Raw genomic sequence first — 21,309 nt, forward strand, 5'->3', positions numbered from 1 at the left:
TGTGTTTTCTCTTCTTGCTTGACAGTGACGCAACCTCGAGCTAAGCATCTTATTGAGTGGAAGTAACACCAGACGGGGTGTGTGTGGGTGTGTGTGTGTACTGGTGTGAGAGTAAAATATCAATTTCATGCATATTTGCAGGACCAAATTGCATCCCTTGATTGGGGCACAGAGAGGGCGAGGGTGTGCATGAAATGTAATCGTATTCCAGCTACAACATGTGGAGAGCGGCACCGAGGGGGAGGGGTGAGATTGTAACTTCAAATGTGTGCAGTGAGGGGAAATCACTTTTCATTGGTTTTGTAGCTGAGGGGGGAAAGAAAAACTTTTGTTTTCTTGGGGTCCAAAAGAACATAAGAGCAAAAAAAGGAGTAGTTTTGTACTTTCTGTGGGGCGGGAACGGGTTACTTTTTTACAAATGGCAAACAAGTCGTCGCACTTTGCCCATTGCTTGATAAAACGCAACATTTCCGGTACGTTATTGTTGGTGTGCCAGCATAAGGATGTCAACACGAGGGAAGAAAAAAAAAAAAAAAGAGAAAATACTAAAAAATAAAGCAAGCTGTCAGAGGGGCTGATAAGAGGCTTACTCAGCATTGTGTCATCTATTTATTTATTTTTTTTGTGGGAGTTTATAAAAAAAAAAAAAAAATTATACACACTGCAGCTTTAATATACAGGAGAGCAAGTCTTGAGGATGGTCTAATATTGGAATATTACAAACTCTTAATATTGCGATTTTATAGTATATTCGCTCTCTTCAGTATAAAAAATACAACTTTTTCCCCCTCACATGATGAAATTGTTCTTGTAACTTAAGAGCATTTTATTAGCAACATCCAAAAATTACCTTTTGATATTCAATGATGATCGCTCATAGTGTCGTCACACACACCAGAGATTACTGCTTCGGACTTATGATAATCATCATCATCATTATTATTATGGCCATTATTATTAACATTAAAAATAATAACTTCAAATGCACTCTTTCTGCAATAGACAACAAAAGAGTGAGATGAATCATAATTGTGGGTTTAAATGTCAACGATCGATGGCTTCATTTATGCAAATGTTAACTCAATAAGTGCATCCAGGTAACACCACCATCACCATCGTGTGTCAATGTGACACTGGCGGTGTTAAAGTGTGTGTGGGGGGGAGGGGGAGTCAACAACAGAGCGGTTCTTACCGAGTGCGAAGTAAGGCAGAGCCGTATTGTCCAGATCATCCATTACGGAAATCCGGCCAGGTAGATCCGTCCTGACGAATAAGAGAAGCCGCGATTCCCCACCACCTCCTCCCGGTCCTCCTGCAGCGGTGCCCCCTGCTCCGACGGAGGCGCCCCCTCCACCCGCTCCTCCTCCGACCGAGCTCCCGGAGGCTCCCACACCGGTAAAGCTAAACTCATTCTCGCGGAGCACGGGAAGCGTGCTGACGGTGACACTCTTGAGCTCGCACGGAGTCCCCGCGGCGTGTCCGTGTCCGTCTCCGCCGGGCGTCCCCTCGTCGGCGGCGCCCGCCGTGGTCGGCGTGAGCCCCGCGAGGAGCACGCGGAAGAGCATCAGCAACGGCGCGGTGCTCGCCATTTGGGGCCCCCCCAGCTCCTTGTGCCGCTTCGAAAGCGCCGAGCCGAGTGGCTGTGCACTTATGAGAGGAAGCAAACAGCCAGCCACAAGCTCGCTTTGCACGCGGCGATGCACGGCCGTCCAGGAGGCGGCAGCACAGGTGAGCTAGAGGCAGGGGGCGGGGGCGGGGGCGGGGGCGGAGGGTGGTGACGGAGATTGGGGGGGGTTGAGTGGCGCTCAGACTTCGAAGTTCCAGCCGCCCCCCCTTCCTCACGTCCAGGGGCCCAATGAAAAGACATTTTTATCTGCGATGGAAAATTTTGATACTGTTTTAACATCAAATTATGACTTTTATTGATATTATAATGTAGGAGGAGTCAGGCCAAGCGGTGATCTAGAAGCAAACTCTTTTATTTATTAGAAACGGTGACTGTTGGCCGTAACCACGCCGAGACGAGTAAGACATCGCTGACGAGTGTCAGCTAAGAGTTAAGTGTCGATCTATCTTCTCTCTTCTTTCCTCCCGTCTTCTACCATCCACCCCCAGTTGCCTTCACGGCCTCTCCGGAGAATAGGAAAACACAGAACCCGTGAACTATATCCAAGGTCGCGACAATATTTTTGACCATTTCTGTATTTGTGAACACAATATGACAGTTACTTCGTTGCATAAGCACCAAAAATATATTAAAATTTATGTAGATTCAAATATTTGATGAAAAAGTAAGATTTTCTATCGCCAAACCACCTTTCTTTCAATAATTGAACATAAAATTCTCATGATTAATTACCAGAAAATTCCAAACAAAAAACCTCTTTCATTAAAATTAAATACAATTATAATCTGTGGAGAAACAAATAAAATCTTTGCGAACGCCACCAAAAACAAAATGGCCTTTTATGATTTATTCTAATGTGAATGTTATCATCTATAGTCCAAGAATCAACAAGCTGTTCCTCCAGAACTTTCCATCACATAAACCACTAACCCACCTTGCCAATAAAAAAAAACTGGGTGTCATATTGATATTTTTATAAAATGAGCATCGAAAATACATTTAAGGACAAATAAAGCCATCGCTGATTGTTGTTCATTTTAATATCTGGTATCAAGTATCAAACCGACATAGAAAAGAAAACATTGAAAGCCTCACAGCACCGCTTTTGGCAATAAATTGCCGTAGCGATTGATTTTAGAATTTGTGAAGTGAGTTTGAGAGTTATCAAGAAAATCTTTGGAAAACGTCTCAATCAGCTCTAATATTACAACTCTTATGAGCTGTAAGAGTTGTCATTAATAGATTGGTCCAAATGTATCTTTATTTGTTGTAGCCATTTCAGATGAACAGCAAACTGAAGAAACAAGCAAAGTTTTATTATTTTCCCCCATGGCTGTGTATAAAAAAAAAAAATTTAAATATATATATTGGCGAGTCTTTGTCGCAGAAAAGCAGAAGTCGTTATTCACTCTCCATTATTAGTCGTCATTCAACCAATTCTACCGTTCACGGAGGACTCCTCCAACTTTTGGGACATGCATGCAAGTTAAATTAATCCCACTGTTGCAACTTGGAATGTTTCACCTGAGAGATCCCAGTTGCAATTACAGAACATTCACTCCACCGCGGAGTAATTCACTCTGGCTGACTGCACCGGTGAATGAGAATGAGACAATCTAGAAGAAGAAGAAGAAAAAAAAAAAAAAAAAAAAAAAAGCAACATCACCGTCATCTCTCTTGGAAGAACGTGGTGCTGTTTGCAGTTTTCGAAACTATTCTCTCATAATTCTTTTTGGGGGTGTTTTTATTTTCACAGCATGGCATTGATAGGTTGGCTACGAACAAACAACCTTTTCCTATACTGGACTTGATATAAGTTGTTGTTTTTTTTTTGTTGTTTGCTTGTTTTTTTTACTTTGTTCTGCCCCCTTTATTTTTCTTTCAAAGAATGAAATGAATAAATAAAAGAAATGAAATGAAAGTGCTAGCTACTTCTTCTGCGTCTTTCACTCTACAGAATAATTGATGCAACAGCTCCCACCAACTGGGAAACGCCAAGAGTCGTCGTTCTAGTTTATGACACGTATGCGAGAGGAGCAGTTTCACACAGCAGACACACGGACAGCTGTACACAAAATCTTGTGATCAACACGGCACACACTTAAAAATTGAGCCGCCACGTACGTAAAAATGCACAACCACATGCTGCTTCATCTAGTCTAATGACGTCACCATTCGACAGCCCGCAGGAACCTGCTCCAGTAAATTGCCACTAAACCAGCTCAAAAATGGAAATTCAGAAACCACCGGTCTGTTGCAGTACCAAGACTAGCCTGTGAGAGGCAGTATGATGCCACACAGCTGCCCGATTGCCAGATAATGGAAAGAAGAACTACAAAGTGGTTGCCAACAGGTAGACATTTAAACTGAACAAATCAAACATGACAAAAAATATATATAATCCATACCCAGACATGCCAAACCCTCATCGTTATCAGAACACATCGGCGAGGAAGCCACTTTTAACACACCCCACACCACAAAATAATCACATTGGATAATCTCTCAGAGAATCTGACGTTTGCTGACTTTGATCATAATGGGGGAAAGAAATACTCGATTTAGGCCGAATTGCGCAAAACTCACGTGCACACACCAACACAATCAAAGACTTGAAATATCACACGCGTTGACATCTTAATGTAGGGGGCAAGGGAGCCTGAGGACAACAATGTCACGGTGGTCTTAAGGGGGATCCGATTTGCATAAAGCCAAAAATCAGTGATGCGATTTAGCTCGGCTTTGTTAGCGCTTCTGGCTTCACTTGTTGGCTGACAATGAGCTCGTTTTTTGTTGTTGTTGTTTCCGTCTGGCACCCAAACCCTTTGAATATGCAAAATTACCAATGGTGGCTAATATTTAATATTTTGCACAAGTTTTAGGATTAAGAAATTGTAATTTGGTCAATTTGTTTAATTTTGTCATCTCCAGACATACAAATAGATGTACAACTCAAAAAAAAAAAAAAGTTCCTGATGCATTTCTGTGAAAATAATGTTTTCAAGACACATCTGACTTGGGATGCACGTTAAATATTTCACCGTAAAAGGCTTCTTTATTCCAACGAAGTTGACGTGACGTGACTTTTTACACAAGTTGGACTGTATTTCCTTTTTCTGACAACACGTAACCCACGCCCCCCACCTGCTACTGGGGCATATCTTTACAAAAGGGGGGGGGGGGGGCGGCAATTCCACAGTTCGAGAGAACAAACGGGAAATCAAAACTTTAACCCACTTCGGTTTGATAAAACACTAACCACCATGATAAACTCATAATATGATAAGCGGATTTTGAATAGTAAATTAGCCTGCTAATGATTTTTATAGGGGTTGTGATATTCCCCCCCCCACACCCGCTCTTGTAATGGTATGCCCCAGTAGCAGGCGGGAAGCGTGGGTCACGTGTTGTCAGAAAAAGGCAATACAAGCACGCTTGAAATCACGCTGCTTTCTCACATAGACGATCTTTAAATAAAACTCTGTTGTTAGAATCTCTCTCGCGGCATTTTTTTTATTTAAATGGTGGGTGGAGTGTAACGTGCTCGGGGCGGGGCCGAAGGGTCGAAGCCGGAACAGAACAAGATAGTGGCCGAAGGTGGGGGAGTGACCAGCAAAAAAGGGTCAAGTGCCCAGCTAGGTAAATGTTAAATAATTCCTTGAATAAATGGTTCTTAAAACTGGTTATTTTCTTTTTTAAGGCGTGATTCTGATTGGTTGAGTGGGTAGTAAAGGGTTAAGTTCTTTGTAATGTAGAAGTTTTGCTGTTTGAAAAGGCTTCAACAGAAATGCACACAGCTCATCGTAATGTTGCCCTCTGCCAGTAAAGTATGTGGTCAGCGTGTTTGCAGCTATCGTCGCCGCTCTAAATCGCCACCCTGACATTTATTTACCTTCCGCGGTGTTTAAAACGCTTCAGCGATTCGCTAATGGAGCAACTAGCTTCAAAGATTAGCCTAAAGGGCAAATGTTTTGCTGCCGTTTCCCGCTTAAAGGTGCGCAGGAAGTGCTGATGCGAGCTCCAGCCTGCAAGCGGATGCCGCAGTTTGGCTGATAGATTTCAATTTCATCGAGCCGCGTTTCTCTCTCGAACGGCCAAACAGTAACAAGACATCATCACGTGGGATCGATGGCTGTCGGCGAGCTGCAACTAAAACAACGACCAAGAGCTGCATTTTTATTAGCTGACTGAGAGCTTTGTAAAAAGGTTCCGCGCTTGGTTATTGGAGATTTATGGCTGTGGAAATTGCTTTGACCTGAACGAGGCGGTGGCGGAGGCTTTCCAAATGTGTCCAAATTGAATTTGACGGACAACAAGCTTCACCTGAGACAGAGATGTTAAACAGATTTGCAGAAGCACAATGACTGAAGGGGATGACCTTTACCTTCCTTTCCGAGTAAAGTCTTATCTAGTGTCATCACAGCGAGTGAAAAATTATCTACTAGCGCCTCACGCTAGCCAAACGCTGATGCCCGTTTGCTCGTTATCCGGTGACTAATAGCTAACTCATGCAACTAAATATATTTTGGATTTTAAATTGAATCAAACTAAAAATAAATATTGAATAGAAGTTATTTTAATGAACTTTCCTTGTTACGTTGAAATTCAAAGTTATATTCAGTTTCAGACATGCACCCGCATCCACCCACACGCATAATAGTTGTGATTTAATGAGATACTGATTATATAACCCAAAGGCACTTTCCTTGGGGTCACTTAAAAGCCGCTATATGAATATAATTTTTTTTTTTTTTTTTTATCATGATGATTTATATCTTGCAGTGTAAGTCATAAAACAAGTAACAAATAGAGGAACGAAGAGAAATGCGGCACACCAAGACTTTTGATTTACTCTATTTAAAGTGATTGATTTTTAATGTATTTTTTTTCTGCAGAAGAATCATATAATATATATATTTTTATTATTATATATATTATTAAATATATTTATTATTATTATTATATATATTTTTATTATATATATATTATTATATATATATTTTATTATATTATATATATATTTTATTATATATATTTTTTATTATATTATATATATATATATATATATATATATATATATATATATATATATATACACATAAAACATTCCCCCAACATCAGCAATACAGTGATTCCTTCTTTTTTAAATGCATTCAAAAACTCTTTGAAATGCTCTACAAAACAGGAAGTGGAACTGCCAAACTGATGACAAATAAATGAATTGTATTCCGTCTTGGGTTCAAGGCAGGCCAGGCTATGGATTTGCGCATCACACGAGCAAAGAAGAAACATGTTTACGGCCGCCGCATCGGAAGCGTGAAGCAGATTTACAGCACGACGGTGTCACGGACTGTTGTCATCCAAGGCCGCGCCGCTCGTCATTGATAGTGACTCTGAGTGGAACAAGATCTACCTCTGGGTGACCCTCTCCTCCCCTCTTCTCGCCCCATCTTCCGTCATCCTCTTGTCAAGCCAGGTTTAGCGTGCACATCCTGGCCCGCTGAGCACGCCATCCGTTAGTGCTGTCGGTGACAGAAGGTAGCGCCGGGATAGCCGGGCAAGGTCAGGTGGATGTGGCCTTCTTCTCATCACTCTGGCCTCGCTTCTCGCCGTTCCGTCCAGGATCCACCCCATCTGACACCACCACACCTCTTGCCATCTGTCACCATCCAAGACAGCCTCAATATATTCCTACTACTACTTTGAAATTTGATTTGGGGGTAGTTTGGGCAGGCTGGATGAAATACAGTGTTTGGTTTTGACTTCATGGAGCCTGATTGTGACTTTTACTTTAAATTCGGGTTGCTTCACAATTAGACGATATTTACAATCAAATGTATCCATCCATTTCTGTTCAAATTGAAAAAATAAATTATTAAAACTGTGGCAAACTCCTCTTTTTTTTCTTGCCCGTTTTCGCATTTTAGAGGTACTAAAACCGCAATTAGTTAACCTTGATTTAATGGTGGGTTTTTTTTGTTGTTTTTTTAAGTGTACATGTCACCTGTTAATATGGCCGCAGGATTCCATTTTACTGCATACTCCGGCTTTTCGTTCAATCATGTTTTAATAGCTCGAGTGGAATTGTGGCCTATAAATGGGATTAATAAAAATAAATAAATGTAAAAAAAAAAAAAAGAAAAGATCCAAAGTGAGTCATTACAATTGCTTCTCCGATTATTGGAAACGTATCGTTTCATCCGGTCACGGTGCACGCCCATCAACCCTCCCCCTTCATCGACCCCCACCACGGCTGCCTCATCAGCGCGACCCGAGCTCTAATTTGCAGCTCCCGTTGACACGGTCCTCCCAAACACTGACTGTCGAACGAAGGCCAACTAATTACATGGACACCGGGTGCAATTAAAGCAACTGATAATGCAGCAACTTAATAAGTCGCCGTCACGTTTATTTTCCTATCGTAGCATCAGATAAACACAATCAGATTATTGTGAAGAGGTATAAAGAAAGCTGACTTCATGAACCCCATTGGCAAGGATTTTATTTATTTTTTTCTTCAAAAGTTGACGGCGGCAAAGACATTCCTCGGAAAACGCAATATTTTGTAACGGTGGGGCATGTTGATTATTCAAAATGTTGTCGTGATTTTGAGTAGTTGAATAAAAAACAAGATTGGAAATCAATTACTTTTGGTTTTCTTTAATCCCGATTATATTTTTTTTTTAGTGCTGTCAAGTGATTATGATTTTTAACTAATTAATCGCAAACCATTCCCACGATTAATTACGATTAATCACATTTTTCAACTCCTATTTTCTGTGAAGCTTGAAACAGATATTTACTTGAAATCTCTCAGTGTTCATCGATTCTTGATTACAATCTAAAAGGCATTTTTTTAAATTTTTTTATTAGAATCAATTTTATATTCTATATTTTAAGATGATTTGCGAAAGATGCACAGCTAATATGGTACAATATTTGCAAAGCAGGCCAATTATTTTTTAGCTAAAACAAACCGAGTTAACTGATTTCAAATATTTAACTGAGTTAAACATTTTTAGATTAATATCCGGAATTAACGCTTTAGTCCTGACAGCCTTCATTTTTTTTTCATCCAGCCCTCACATGAGCGTGTTTCTGACATGTGTGCATTTAAGCTTTAATTTATATTTACAGACTAGTGAATCATTGCGATAATTCCCCTTGTTTATTCTCCCATGGAGATGACTAATCTATTTCTTCCTCATCTTATACGAGCATGCTACTGCAGTAGATGAGAAGCTGGATGGCGGTCTGTGTGGGTCGTTCCGCCTCATTGATTGGTCTCAGTGACACCCCCTCGTATTAGAAAGTCTACCTCCAGGTGACCCCATCCCCTGCTCGTATCCTTCCCTCCATCATTCGGCTGTGATCTGCTGGGTCAGCTGTCACCCGCCGACAGCCTCAGAAAAGCAAAGCAATATTCCGCTTGGCTGCATTCGGCCCGACTGCACAAGCCCTCTTCAAACGCAGACAAGAGCTGTTTTCCCAGCATGAGACTCAGCAGCCACCTCTCTTGGCCATGCTGGGGCAGCTTTTTTTAAACTCGATTCTTCTAAGTCACCAACAGGGGGCAACGTTGTTCCGCAGTTCAAACCGCCACTGCAGGCTGACTCGAGTGGAGCGTGTTTACAAGAGAGGAAGGTCGCTGAACAAAAAGAGAAAATGCAGCAAAACAGGAGAAGATAAGTCATCTGACTCGAGGCGGCTTCATTCGAGCCTGCCAAATTGGACATCATGTTGAAAATGTTCAATCGTTATTATGCCAACAAATAATAGGCGATGTGAAATGTCAGAACGAATGTATTGACACAGGCGCAAGACGCGCTTTTCACTGTTTTTCTTTGACATCACGGACATGAAAATCAGTTCGTTGGACCCTAGCAGAAAGACAAATCTTACCCCTTAAAGAGAACATAAAGTATTTAGAAAAATTGGCATTTTAATGGCTTGTTGAGACATTTTCATGAATACGTGACAAGTACTTCAGAGTGACAAATGGCGGCGGGGTGCGTGTAACCCTGGGAAACATGATGCCTTTTTTCCCGCCGTACTACAATCAAGTGTAATTGCACCTCCACTCCAGCAGTTGGCAGTGGCGCTCTCATTGTCCACATTGTGCGCGGCAAGTATTAATTAACTCGACGGTGAAGGTTTGTTTTGCGACGAAAATGCGAATAATGTTTTCTTGCTTGCTAGGGGTGAACAGATTGACAAATTGAAGGACTGCATAGCTAATTAATTAACTTTTCTCTTGCTCAAATTAATGGCACAGACTCAATGCTGTTAAAATGGCATTAGCTTGTAGGCTAGCCATAATATATATATATTTTTTTAACTTACTCAACCAAATATTTTATAAATGTGAGAAAATGCCTTCCTGGCTACTACTAAGGATGAGAAATGATGGGAACTTAGTCAGTGGCTACGCAGTCTCCCATCGACTGAAGCGTCTTTTGGATTACGCGCTTCGGTGGTTGTACTAAAGTTTCGCGCCTCGCCAAGGCGAAATATCAGATTTGCACGTTTTCAGTCATTTCACATCCGCCGATGGCAGGTGATTTCATTGGCAAACCAAAACAGGAAATATTGAAACGTTTTTTTTTTTTTTTCCCCCAGGGCATCGGAAGCCCTCCGTTGATGAAGACAGGGACGACATGAATAAAAGCCCTCATGCCTTGACAATAGCTTGTACATGACAGGAATAGCGAACAATCAAAGAGTCAAGAGAGAAAGGTTCAGAGTGGAACGACGTTTGCTTTTGAAATTTCTCTCCCTGGACAATTTCTTTGAAAAGAAGAGGACGTAGGGAATACTGGACCATTGCATGTTTGTCTCCCTGGCGGAGGACACTCGTGCTTAGGGCTTTTAATCTATTTGTGGAAGAAACTAAGTTTCTTTTGCACTATTTCAAGAGTAGCCAGGGCTGATTTGCATATGAATGCTCCCTCAGAGAGATGACAAAACAATATGATTTTTGCTCTTTGATACCCACTGAGACACGTGAATATAATTCATTGTCATCTGCTGTAATAATGTCACAATTCAATTGAGATAGATTCCTCTGTTGGGTGAGGGTCACTGACATGTGCATTGATTTCATAAACAATCCACGGCGGGAGAGTAAGGGGGGGGGCGATGGGAGTTAAGGGTTGGCTTTGTGCCACCATTGGGTAATGAAAAGGTTTTATATGACTGCAACATGAACATGACTTAGACGTTACATGGCATAGGCAATAAAGCTAATTTGTCGAGCCAAAACCGTGCACCAAAATTGTCTCTTTTCAGGAGACCTCAAAAATGGCAAGTGCGTTCAAGCATTAGCATCGCATCGTGAAAGAGAGAAAGCCCATTTTCAACACTTGAGATTGGTCAATTGTGTAAAAATAACAGTATAGATTGAAAAAAATGAAACAAATATGAAATTCACACAAATGAGTGTATATATATATATATATATATATATAATTTTAAAAATTATATTTAAATATATATAATTTTTTAGTCTGTTTATTTATTATTATTTATTTCCTTTGACAATTTAATTTTGATAAATAAATAAAATAATAAATAATAATAATAATAATAATGCATCTCAATACTAAAATAAGTATAATTGTTTTTTGAGAAATTATGTAAAGTAAAATTCCATACCTAATTTTAAAAAACTTGTATTTTTTATTAATAAAAATCCTATGGATAAAAGAAAAAAAAAAATATACATATATATATATATATTTGAGGAACCTAGCCATTTGTTGTTGTCCATTGCAAAGCATACAGTCTCGCTCCATGTTTCGTTAGGGTAGTCAATACCGTTCATTGGACATGGACAATAGAAGGAAAGACGATAAAGTTTTATGATGTCATTTATGAGAATGAAATTGTATTTTTTTTGCATCTTGTGAATGCTGTTGCATGCTACAATACTCTATAAAAATTAATTGTGGACCATTGCCTTCTATATTTAAAAAGACCCCCTGAGCCTTTTTTTTTTTTATTATTTTTTTTTTTATTATAATGCCTGCCTTTCCCCCACTGCAGAGTAGAATTCATAAATCTGAGTGTATGGTAAGGTTACTCAATGCATTTCATATTCCTTTTTCATGCGCCGCCTTATCGAAGGCAACAAATGGATTTGAATTGTCTGGGGAAACGCAACAGGTCCATTTTCCATGGCTCTCAACGGTGGCACTCATGGTCAAATTTGGTCAACGTTGTGAAGATTGATAGAGTACAGTTCAGATCAATAGCTCTCTGGGATATTGTGTCCAAAACGGTGTTGCGCTTAGAATAGCAAAAAGGCCCAATGTGGAGGTTCAGGTTGCAGCACTTGGCCTTTGTTGGGATTGCAAGTCCGATGGGGGACCATTGATGTGAATGCAGGGTTTGAGATTGAAATCAGAAATTAGATGGAAATGTTGCCCGTTTTCGATATTGAAAGGAGCGTATTTTGGCTAGCAGCATTTATTTTCAGTATGGTGTCTTTTTTTGGCACGGAATAGAACGAGACACACAGCTGTCCAAGGATTGACTGACGTCCATCGATAATACATTGCCGAGGCAGGCCAAAATGATTCATTTCCTACTCACGGCACCATCAATTATGATGGATGATGTTTATGAATGGTGCAGGAGAAGCAGATTTGTGCAAAGTTATGTCTAGCTGATGTTTATGTTGGCTGCCCATGTTTTATTAAGACGTGCCGGTTTCAATCATTTGAGGTGAAGCGTTTTTTTTTTTGTGGGGGGGGGTGTATAATTGGAGGACGTATCGGTAATTAAATGAGGCAAGTGCAAGCAGAGTTTAAATTTTGTGGATATATAGGATTTTCTAGTCTTTCAGAAAAATATATGGTGCCTATATAATTCACAATATGTTTAACATTACTGACTAACAAAGATAGGCATTCCATACCAAGGACGGAATTGTCCGTCTTTTTGTCCTTTTTGTTAAAGTTTCAAAATAAAACTGCACGATCATCCCTTTTCTGTTGCCGGTCCTACCCTATGGAATGAGCTTCCATTAAATGTTAGGCAAGCAAAAAAATGACCGACACCAAAAATCGACCAAATAGTTGTATAAAGTCTTCACCTTGGCAAAAGGCAGTTGTGCAACAGCCAGTTGAAATATGGGGAACAGGTAGCAGGATGAAGCAGATGGCGCAGATTGCAATGACTTTGTCTTTTGTTCAAGCAAAATTTGTGCTTGACGTCACACTGTGAGACAGATGGCAGGGAGTCACGGTGGTGATTGGCTCAATCACTCGGCGGACTCATTTCAATTGGATATGCATATTAGGTTGAGGCTGATTCATCAGAATAAAAACGACTGAGGAGGAGAGGGGGGGGGTATAATTGGAACAAAACAAGGATGGCCATCGTACATCCTTCATTTCTCCGAGCAACTAAAAAGGTCATTGCGCAGAGAGCCGACAGTCGGTGGGAAGACGGTGGACAATTGTGTTGTGAATGTGGTGGATTATTGACAAATTTGAGAGCAAATGCATTCATCCTAGTAATGACATCTTGGAGCAGATGCTTTGTGCAATCTGTGGCTCATGTAGCATTCTACACCTCAAAATGGAATTGAATCCGAGCTCGTTGTCTACAAGGGAACTCGACAAAAGTTGGGATGGGGTTGTGGCAAGTCATTTGATAAAATTACGCAAGGGTGCAGTTGATAACGTCGGCTAGATAAAGTGGTTAGGGTAGGTGTGGGCAAGCTATGGCCCAGGGGCCACATGCGGCCCGTTCAATGTTTTAATCCGGCCCGCTTGTTATTAAATTATTTGCATAAAAATTATCAGAATTTCTTGAAAAAAAAATTATGAAGTTTAAAAAAAAAAAAAAGGTTGAGGACCATTGCACTACAGCATAACGTGAAGTTGTGGCTGCCCCTAAATAAACACACAAACAAAACTTGGCTTTCGCCGAGGTAGCCAATGCTCGAATGTTTTTTTTTTTTTTTAAGCTTCCACAGTCTGTCCTGTATGTGAGCACTACAAGCACCTCCGCCGCAGCACTTGTGAGAGGTATCGATCGGCATGCCCCCCCCACCCCCCCCCCCATGCCACTCGCAGCATGATTCCAGAACAGTGGCGGAAAATAATCCTCTCCATCTCTGTCAAAAGGTGAGGTGACTTTACCATGCTGCAGGGACCGTTAGCAAAACTCTTCAACCTGGGGAAAGTAAGAATTGGAAGGCACAGGGGTGGTGGGGCATGTGGGCGGATGTGGATGAAAGAGCGATGGTTGCTCTGACGTCAAGGGAAAAACAAACTTAGGAGAGTGCACATGCTCGCTCAAAGCACACCACCATCACTTCATGTGTGACAGCTAGTGATGGGAAATCGAAGCTTCAAATTTGCTTCATGAACCAGTTGTTGTATTTTTCACTCCTCTAGATGGCACTGTTGGTTTAAATAAAGGCTTTAAAAAAAAAAGCAAGTCGGGCCAATGTTGAACAGAGAGTGCCATCTACTGGAGGCCAGAAATACTACAACTGGTTCATGAAGCAAATTTGAAGCTTCATTTACCCATCACTTCATTCAATCCTTCGGATGATTTATGTTCAGCATTCAAACATTTGCTTTTCACATAAAATAAAACATATATATATATATCTATATATATATATATATATATATATAGATAGATATATATATTGTGGAGAAGTGATGCAAATACATATCCTGTATTAAAATTACGATTGGCGATGTAAAAGAGACTAGACGTTACAGGCAGACTGAACATTTCCAACAATTAACCTTGGAGACGGGGCACTAATCTGACAATATGTTAATGCTAAAGTGAGGAACCTGAAATGAATGCTAAGGCTCCCCCATCTGCATGCAGCCAAGTTACATCGCAGGAAAAAAAAAATGCTGATCAAATTAGGCTAATGAGTTGGCAAATTGAGCACAGTTTGTTAGGCTGCATGCTTTTATGTCTGGCGCTGCTCCAAAAATGCCTCACAATATTGCCGATGATTAAAGCAGCGGTATTCCAACAATATTTAGCCTCCGCACTCTTTGTACAATTGATCAACAACGTGGTCCATGGAGGGAAATCCCGAATCAAACAGCCTCGGTTTATGGTTTGCGTTTGTGCTGCTGGTCAGTTTGGAGAATAAGAATGAACCAATGTGAGGGTTTGGAACATCTGGCTTGACCTCTTAAAAAATATGCTTTTGTGTATGCTGGCTATGTTTCAATCCAATTCAAATTGAATTTTATTTCCAGTCGATGGGGGCAATTTGCAAGCTGACTCAGGGTACTTTGCACTTGCAGCAGGTCAAAGGTCACAGCCGTGACTTTGCAATTATTAAAGGATTAAGTGAGGACCAATTACAATTATAATTTGTTTTTTATTGCATAATTTTTTTCTCTCTCTCTCTCTATGAATGAATGCCCTTTATTATCATTTTTTAAATACTTTTTTTGTGTTGATTTTGATTTTTGCGGTCTGAACAACAAATGCTCTCAAAACCAAAAGCCGCAACAACTACCTTTTTGAAACTAAAAAAAAAAAATGTTTTTTAATAAAATAAAAAATAAAATAAAAAAAAAGAAAAACAATATACAAGCCACAGTTGTTTGCTGCATGTACGGAACCATTTTGTACTGTGAATGCACATAAAGGTAGAGAAACAGAATGCTAAAACTGTGCCTTTTAACAAGCCAACAACTTTGCTAATTAAAACAGAACAGAGCCGAGAGAGAAAAAATTTTTTTTTATTTATTTAGCGTATTTTCTGAACGATAGAGCGCCCCTAGTGGTGAAAGTATAATCCACAGAAAAGCCGCAAATATAATATAGTAAAAAGGTAGCGGTTTAGAGTCCGGGAAATACAGTAAAACAAAATTTGGGTTTTTGTGATTTCGATGACTTTTTCTGCGTTCATCTTTCCAAGATAAAATTAAAAATGATCATGAACGCCAACAGCATTGCTTTGCAGTCGATCCAACTTTTATTTTGCTATTTGTCGTAGCGCTTAAATACAAGCGCGCTTCTATTTTACATACAAGATGGATGCACGAGGTTCAACTCTGTCGTTATTCACCAACGGCACCTTTTATGAAGCAATCTCACTTTATTCATAAAGGATAACAGCGTGACTCCATCAAGGTGTCACACTATTTATCTTTCTTATAACCTGCCCGTGGCATTACAAAAAGTGCTTCGACGCACCCCGCGCTCCTCTCCATTCCGTTTGTCCCTTTGCCCTCCTTCACATATAAAATAATTGGAAATACACGGAGGTAATAACAAGGTGGGCAGTTTACTGGCGATAACAAGAAGGCAATGAAAAGGGAAACGCCTTCACTTGTGGACGTGCGAGCAGGCCGCGCGCGCCACTCGAATTAAAAACGGGGTCGGAACGTAGTTATCTTTAATGGGCCGAGGTAAAATGATTAGCCAAGGAGGAAAATTTAGCGCTGGCACGCATCACAGCAATCTCCTGTTTTGGAACTGGAGGTGCACTGAATGTAAAAATTCGGATTCTGGACAGAACAATTTGTGGGGTCCAATCCATGATGATGAAAAAAAAAAAAACGGCGAGAATCCGTCGGCCTCCGTGATGCTCTCAATATGGAATAGATGATAAAAAATGTACTCTGTGATTTATTACTCACTTTCTAAGGAAGACATGTTTTATGAATGTCCGGCTCAGGAGGATTTGATGAACTGCCAGTTTGATCTTTTGCACAGAAGACTGCGTCTGGTATCATCCGAACATGCGTGCCGGGCCCGGAAGGCAGCGCGGCAATCTGGTCATTATTTGCCGATCAACTTGTTTTAGATCTTAACGTATAATAGAAAACGTGGTGTGACTGAAACAAAGGATGAAAAAAGGAGAAGTGGTTCTCTCGCTCTCTCTTTCTCCCTCCCTCCCTCCCTCCCTCTCCCCCTATATATATATATATATATATATATATATATATATATACATACACACGTCTTCGAAATATAATGAGGTTGAATTGTGGTGGGTGACCCCTTGCTCGCTCGCATCATTCAAACGTCTACATGCTACTATAGTTCATGTTCTCATCAAGCGATGATTGGCATTGCTCTTCACCTTTCGCATCGCTCACCTTCGCTGAATATTCCCGGTGCCATTTATAGCCCGCGTTGCCTATTTATTCTGCCTTTAATCTTGCATCTGCTACGCACGACTGGCCTTATTCTCCGCACCATGACCTCTTTTATTTTGCCATATGGGTGCCTGCTCATCACAACTCAAGCCTCTTTTCATGCAGGGTATTTTTTTTTTTTCCTTGTGTGCGTTGTAATCACAGTATTTTTTTGTCTTTATTTGAGTTTAGATTTTTGTCAACAGGAGTTATATTACATTTCAATTTGTCTGAGATTTAGGACATGGGCAGCAGCCAGAAATGTAAAAATGGTATGAAAAAATATATTCCAGCAGAATTCTTTTTCACACAACATTAGAATATTATTTCGGAAATTTAGAGAACATTTATTAGCTATTGCAATTTTGTACACACTCAAAACGCTACTCAGAAAAAAAAATCATTAAGGCCAATCCGGAAAAATTTGTTTCATATTTAAATCATTTTATCACCATGTTCAAAAGATTTTAGCTGTAGACGGTTCAACAAAAGAATAAGAAAAAGCAATTTCTCATTTGAAGTGAAAGAGCTTGCTTGCTACGTAGGTATCAGCGCATATTGTGTGAAAGTCACTTAAAAAAAAAATGAACCTTCATTTTAATGGACTGCCCAAGGAATAATTGTCTTTCACTTCTTTCCTGGAATGCAAGACTTAAGATATCCTAATGTATGTGTTTTTTTTCCTTTCTTTTCTCCACAAAATTACCCTGCAAGCGTTGAAAAACTCAGTGCCCAAAGCCAGTTCCAATTTTGGTTTTATCGAACAGAGCTAGCGCATGTAGTGAATTTTTTTCATTTTTTTCATCAGGGTTCATTAAAAGTTGCAAAGATGTTTGTCAATATTTTTTCTCGAACTTTTCACACTTTTGAACTTAGAAATTTGCAGTAGGCATGACTATCATAAGTAGATCCAAAAGTCGTCTTTCTTTGGTCATTTCCACCAGATCTACAGAAATATGTTCATGCCTTAGATTTTGTCTTATTGCGAAAAAAAATTGAATGACTTATTCATTAAAAGCATTAACTACCTTTCGGCAAAGCTAGAATGCATATTTGACGTCTATAGCCGTCGATGGCAGTGAATGAAGCTAAAAAAAAAAGTGAAAAGTCTACTAGCCACGTTTTTTCATTCAACAAATATCCACAAAAAAATAAAAATAAATAAATAAATAAATCTCATGACTCTCACTTCAAAATTTTAAAAAGGCTCATTAATTGAAGAGTTTCACATTTTGCAGATATCATTTTCCCAATTTAATGAAACATTTTCACCACAAAAATCTAAATTTCATTTCGCATGAGATCCCCAAATAAAAAGACAAATTCTCCTCAAATTCACCATCTCTTGACCAATTCGATCTTCAATTTTTTTTTTTAATTCAGAAAATTGACAATTTTTCATTGTTCACACACATTCGACCTTTCAAATTCACGCTGCAGCATTTGTGTTATTCACCCAATCCCGTTTAATGCGACTAATCTCAGTGATATGTTGTCACATGTCCATTTAAAACCAAGCAAGGCTCACCCTTGACACCTTCCCTCACATCATCCCCTCGAGGACTCCTTGTTTCAGTGACGGTATCAAAGTGGCGTGTACATAAACCCCAGCTCCTTCTTTCTACCTCTCGCCGGTATCTCGTATATTGCTTTTTCATTAAATCCAGCACGTCCGCCTGGCTAAGAGTGGACTGTGATCGAAACAGGTAAAAAAAAAAAAAAAAAAAAATCAGAAGCTCCTCGAGTAAGATGATCAAGCTATGGCTCTTGCGAGGAAATCAGGCGACGCTTTGCCTTCATGTGATGACATTAGTGAGCTGCCTGCGCCTGATCAAGGTTTTATCTGCAGCCGCAGATGCTCAAAAGATCGTAACCGCTTTCCAGAGCAATATTTGAGCTGAGGGAGTTGCATCTTCCAGCTGTCAGCGAGGAGCTATTGAATTGATAACACATGGAAAAAAAAAAAAAAACAATCAAGAAAGCACACCCCACCTCTGTCTGTCGCATGTGCACGCAACGGCGCGTTCCAATAAAGTCGCCTTTACAGCAAAAACATTTCAAAGGACAGACTTCACAGTGCGCTTTGTTCTCACGCTACATTTGTCAGCAGAAGGTCCGTAAATCCCCGATCCCAATGGTCATCCTGACTCAGCGCGTCGAAAAGCAAAAAGGGCTTAACGGCTTTGTAATTATTTTAAAGGTTCATCTCGTGTGATTTGCGTCGACATTGGCAAATTAAAACGGAAGGCCTTCGTCGTATTCCGGGGGGATGACACAATTTGTTGACGCAGCGGAGGAAAGGCTGGATTACAAGAGCTGCGTATGCGTCGCCTCATTAGACAAAGAGGTAACTTTGTGTTTATTATCTAAACCACACGTTGCGATTTTTGTCAAGTGTGAGACCGCACACTTGACGAGGAAATAAATCACGTGTTTTACAATTTAACGATACAGATACCGAGATTAATCCCCGATTACATTCATCTGCTATAGTGATAAACGAAGCTTCAAATCTGCTTCAAGAACAAGTTGTAGTATTTCTGGCCTCCAGTAGATGGCACTCTCTGTTCAACATTGGGCTGAAAGCTCACTGACTTGCCATTTTTTTAAAGCCTTTATTTAAACCAACAGTGCCATCTAGAGGAGTCAAAAATACAACAACTGGTTCATGAAGCAAATTTGAAGCTTCAATTTCACATCAATAGTCTTCCAAATTTTTTTTTGCCATCTTTAATTATGCTCATACCAACTTTTTTTTTTTTTTTTAGGGCGTTTTCCTTTTCATTAACGCTCATTACAAAGTTGATGTCACTATTAATAGAAACGCAGGGTCCATAAAGTACAAAATAATGCGGCATTATTTTTAGAGGTTGATAATTAGAGATGTCCACATACGTTTTGGGTGCGAGTGATGATGTAATCTTTTATTTATTTATTTATTTTTACGTGACTTCTGCTCTAAGTGCCATTCTAACTCAGTATCCTGGGCTATTGTTAGTTACAAATATGTTATAATTATATTTTTTTCTTCAGACATGTTGCCACAATGCCACACTTTGAAATATAATACTATACTACTATATACAATACTAATAGTCACACCATCATATAAAATAATTTCCCCTGCATTTGCTTATTATGATTTTTATGATAAATAATCAATCACCCTTGAACAAAAGTCAGGGAAGATTGTGGCAAGCTTTCTCTGGCGGTCAACCGTTGCCTGACTCCTCAATTGCGACCCAATGCGATCTCTCGCCGTCCTCTGGGTGGCAGCAGAGGTCCATCATGCACATGCAGCTCTGAAGAATGCTTCCAGAGCAAACCACTGCAGCACTCACACAAAAAGTGAGTGAGTCACAGTTGACCACAGAGAAGAGAAACACTACTGTAATGCAAAAAAAAAGACAAAAGGGGGGTAAGAGAGGCGCACTAAAAGACTGGAAGACCTTTTCAGAGAAACTAATATACACTGGGAGCTTTCAACGGATGTTCTCGTCGTCTTTACACCTCCTCCTCCTGCTCGTCATTCTCTTTTACTCTCCCTTATCTTGTGGCCTTTTTCATTGCTCTCACCTCCACGCAATTGAAAGTCAACCTCCTCACTCAAGGCCACATTTATTGAAATGATGCCAGTGCACTTTTCTGCAGGTTTTCGCGGAGAGAGCCACTGCGGCACGCAAGGGTCGGATGGCCCAAAAAGAAGTGACGGTCTTCCCTATGAGAACACTTTTGCACACTTTTGCTAAAAATGGATTTGCTAAAAACAGATTTAATAAATAAATAAATAAATATACATATAAATAAATAAACAAATAATATATATATATATATATATATATATATATATATATATATATATATATATATATATATATATATATATAGTCTCAGTTGGCTGCTAGCAAAACGGACAAAACCAGAATTCAAAGAGAGTACGTTGATGTATTTACATTTTGCCTAAAAGTCACATTTTCTTTTTTAATTTTTTTTTTTTTATAGGAATAACCGACATGAAAACCATTCTGCGCATTATGAGTGGAAAAACAAGCACTAGCTAACTCTCTAGGCTAGCTAGCTGCCTGCTAGCTACCTTTCTACTAGCCAAACCTGTAAAATAGTTGATGAGATAAACTCATTCACTGCCATTGACGGGTATAGAAGCACAAAAAGTGGATTCATTTTACTTGGCCTCGTATTAAAGACAAAAAAATGTGATGATAATCAACACCTGTAACAATGTTTTAAGGTAGTTCAGTGTAATAGTAAAAAAATATATATATACTAAATTGTGGCTGTTTTGGACTCACCGAAGCAGATGCGGCATATTCCCACTGAGCGCTGCAGCCTAATTAAAATCATGGCTGTCACATTTGACTTGACTTTCCAGATTGAGGAAAAAAAAAAAAAAAGCGCGTGGTCCGTGGTAAAAAATTGCATGACAACTTGATGATTAATCCTCATCCCTATTGGCGGAGAGAGGAAGACCTTGCTCGAATCTGAACCACACAGCAATGCTTGTTTCTCTTTCCTCGTATTCCC

General features: G+C 39.8%; 1 protein-coding gene across 5 annotated transcripts in view; it reads right to left on the reverse strand.

Moving 5' to 3' along the window:
* Positions 1–21,309, reverse strand: part of astn2 (astrotactin 2) — a 228,018-nt gene that overhangs the window by 150,604 nt on the left and 56,105 nt on the right. For 4 of the 5 annotated variants that reach the window (XM_088280726.1, XM_088280725.1, XM_088280724.1 and 1 more), the window contains exon 1: positions 1,193–1,690. The exons of the other annotated variant lie outside the window; for it this stretch is intronic. In XM_088280726.1, the coding sequence (XP_088136852.1) occupies positions 1,193–1,589 (397 nt within the window). In that variant the 5' untranslated portion in view covers positions 1,590–1,690. Of the gene's footprint in view, positions 1–1,192; positions 1,691–21,309 lie in introns of those variants that run through there. 5 annotated transcript variants of the gene reach the window in all.

This window comes from Idiotropiscis lumnitzeri, chromosome 18, assembly GCF_059441095.1.
Source record: "Idiotropiscis lumnitzeri isolate Australia: NSW breed Sydney's pygmy pipehorse chromosome 18, RoL_Ilum_1.0, whole genome shotgun sequence".
Classification (NCBI taxonomy): Eukaryota; Metazoa; Chordata; class Actinopteri; order Syngnathiformes; family Syngnathidae; genus Idiotropiscis; species Idiotropiscis lumnitzeri.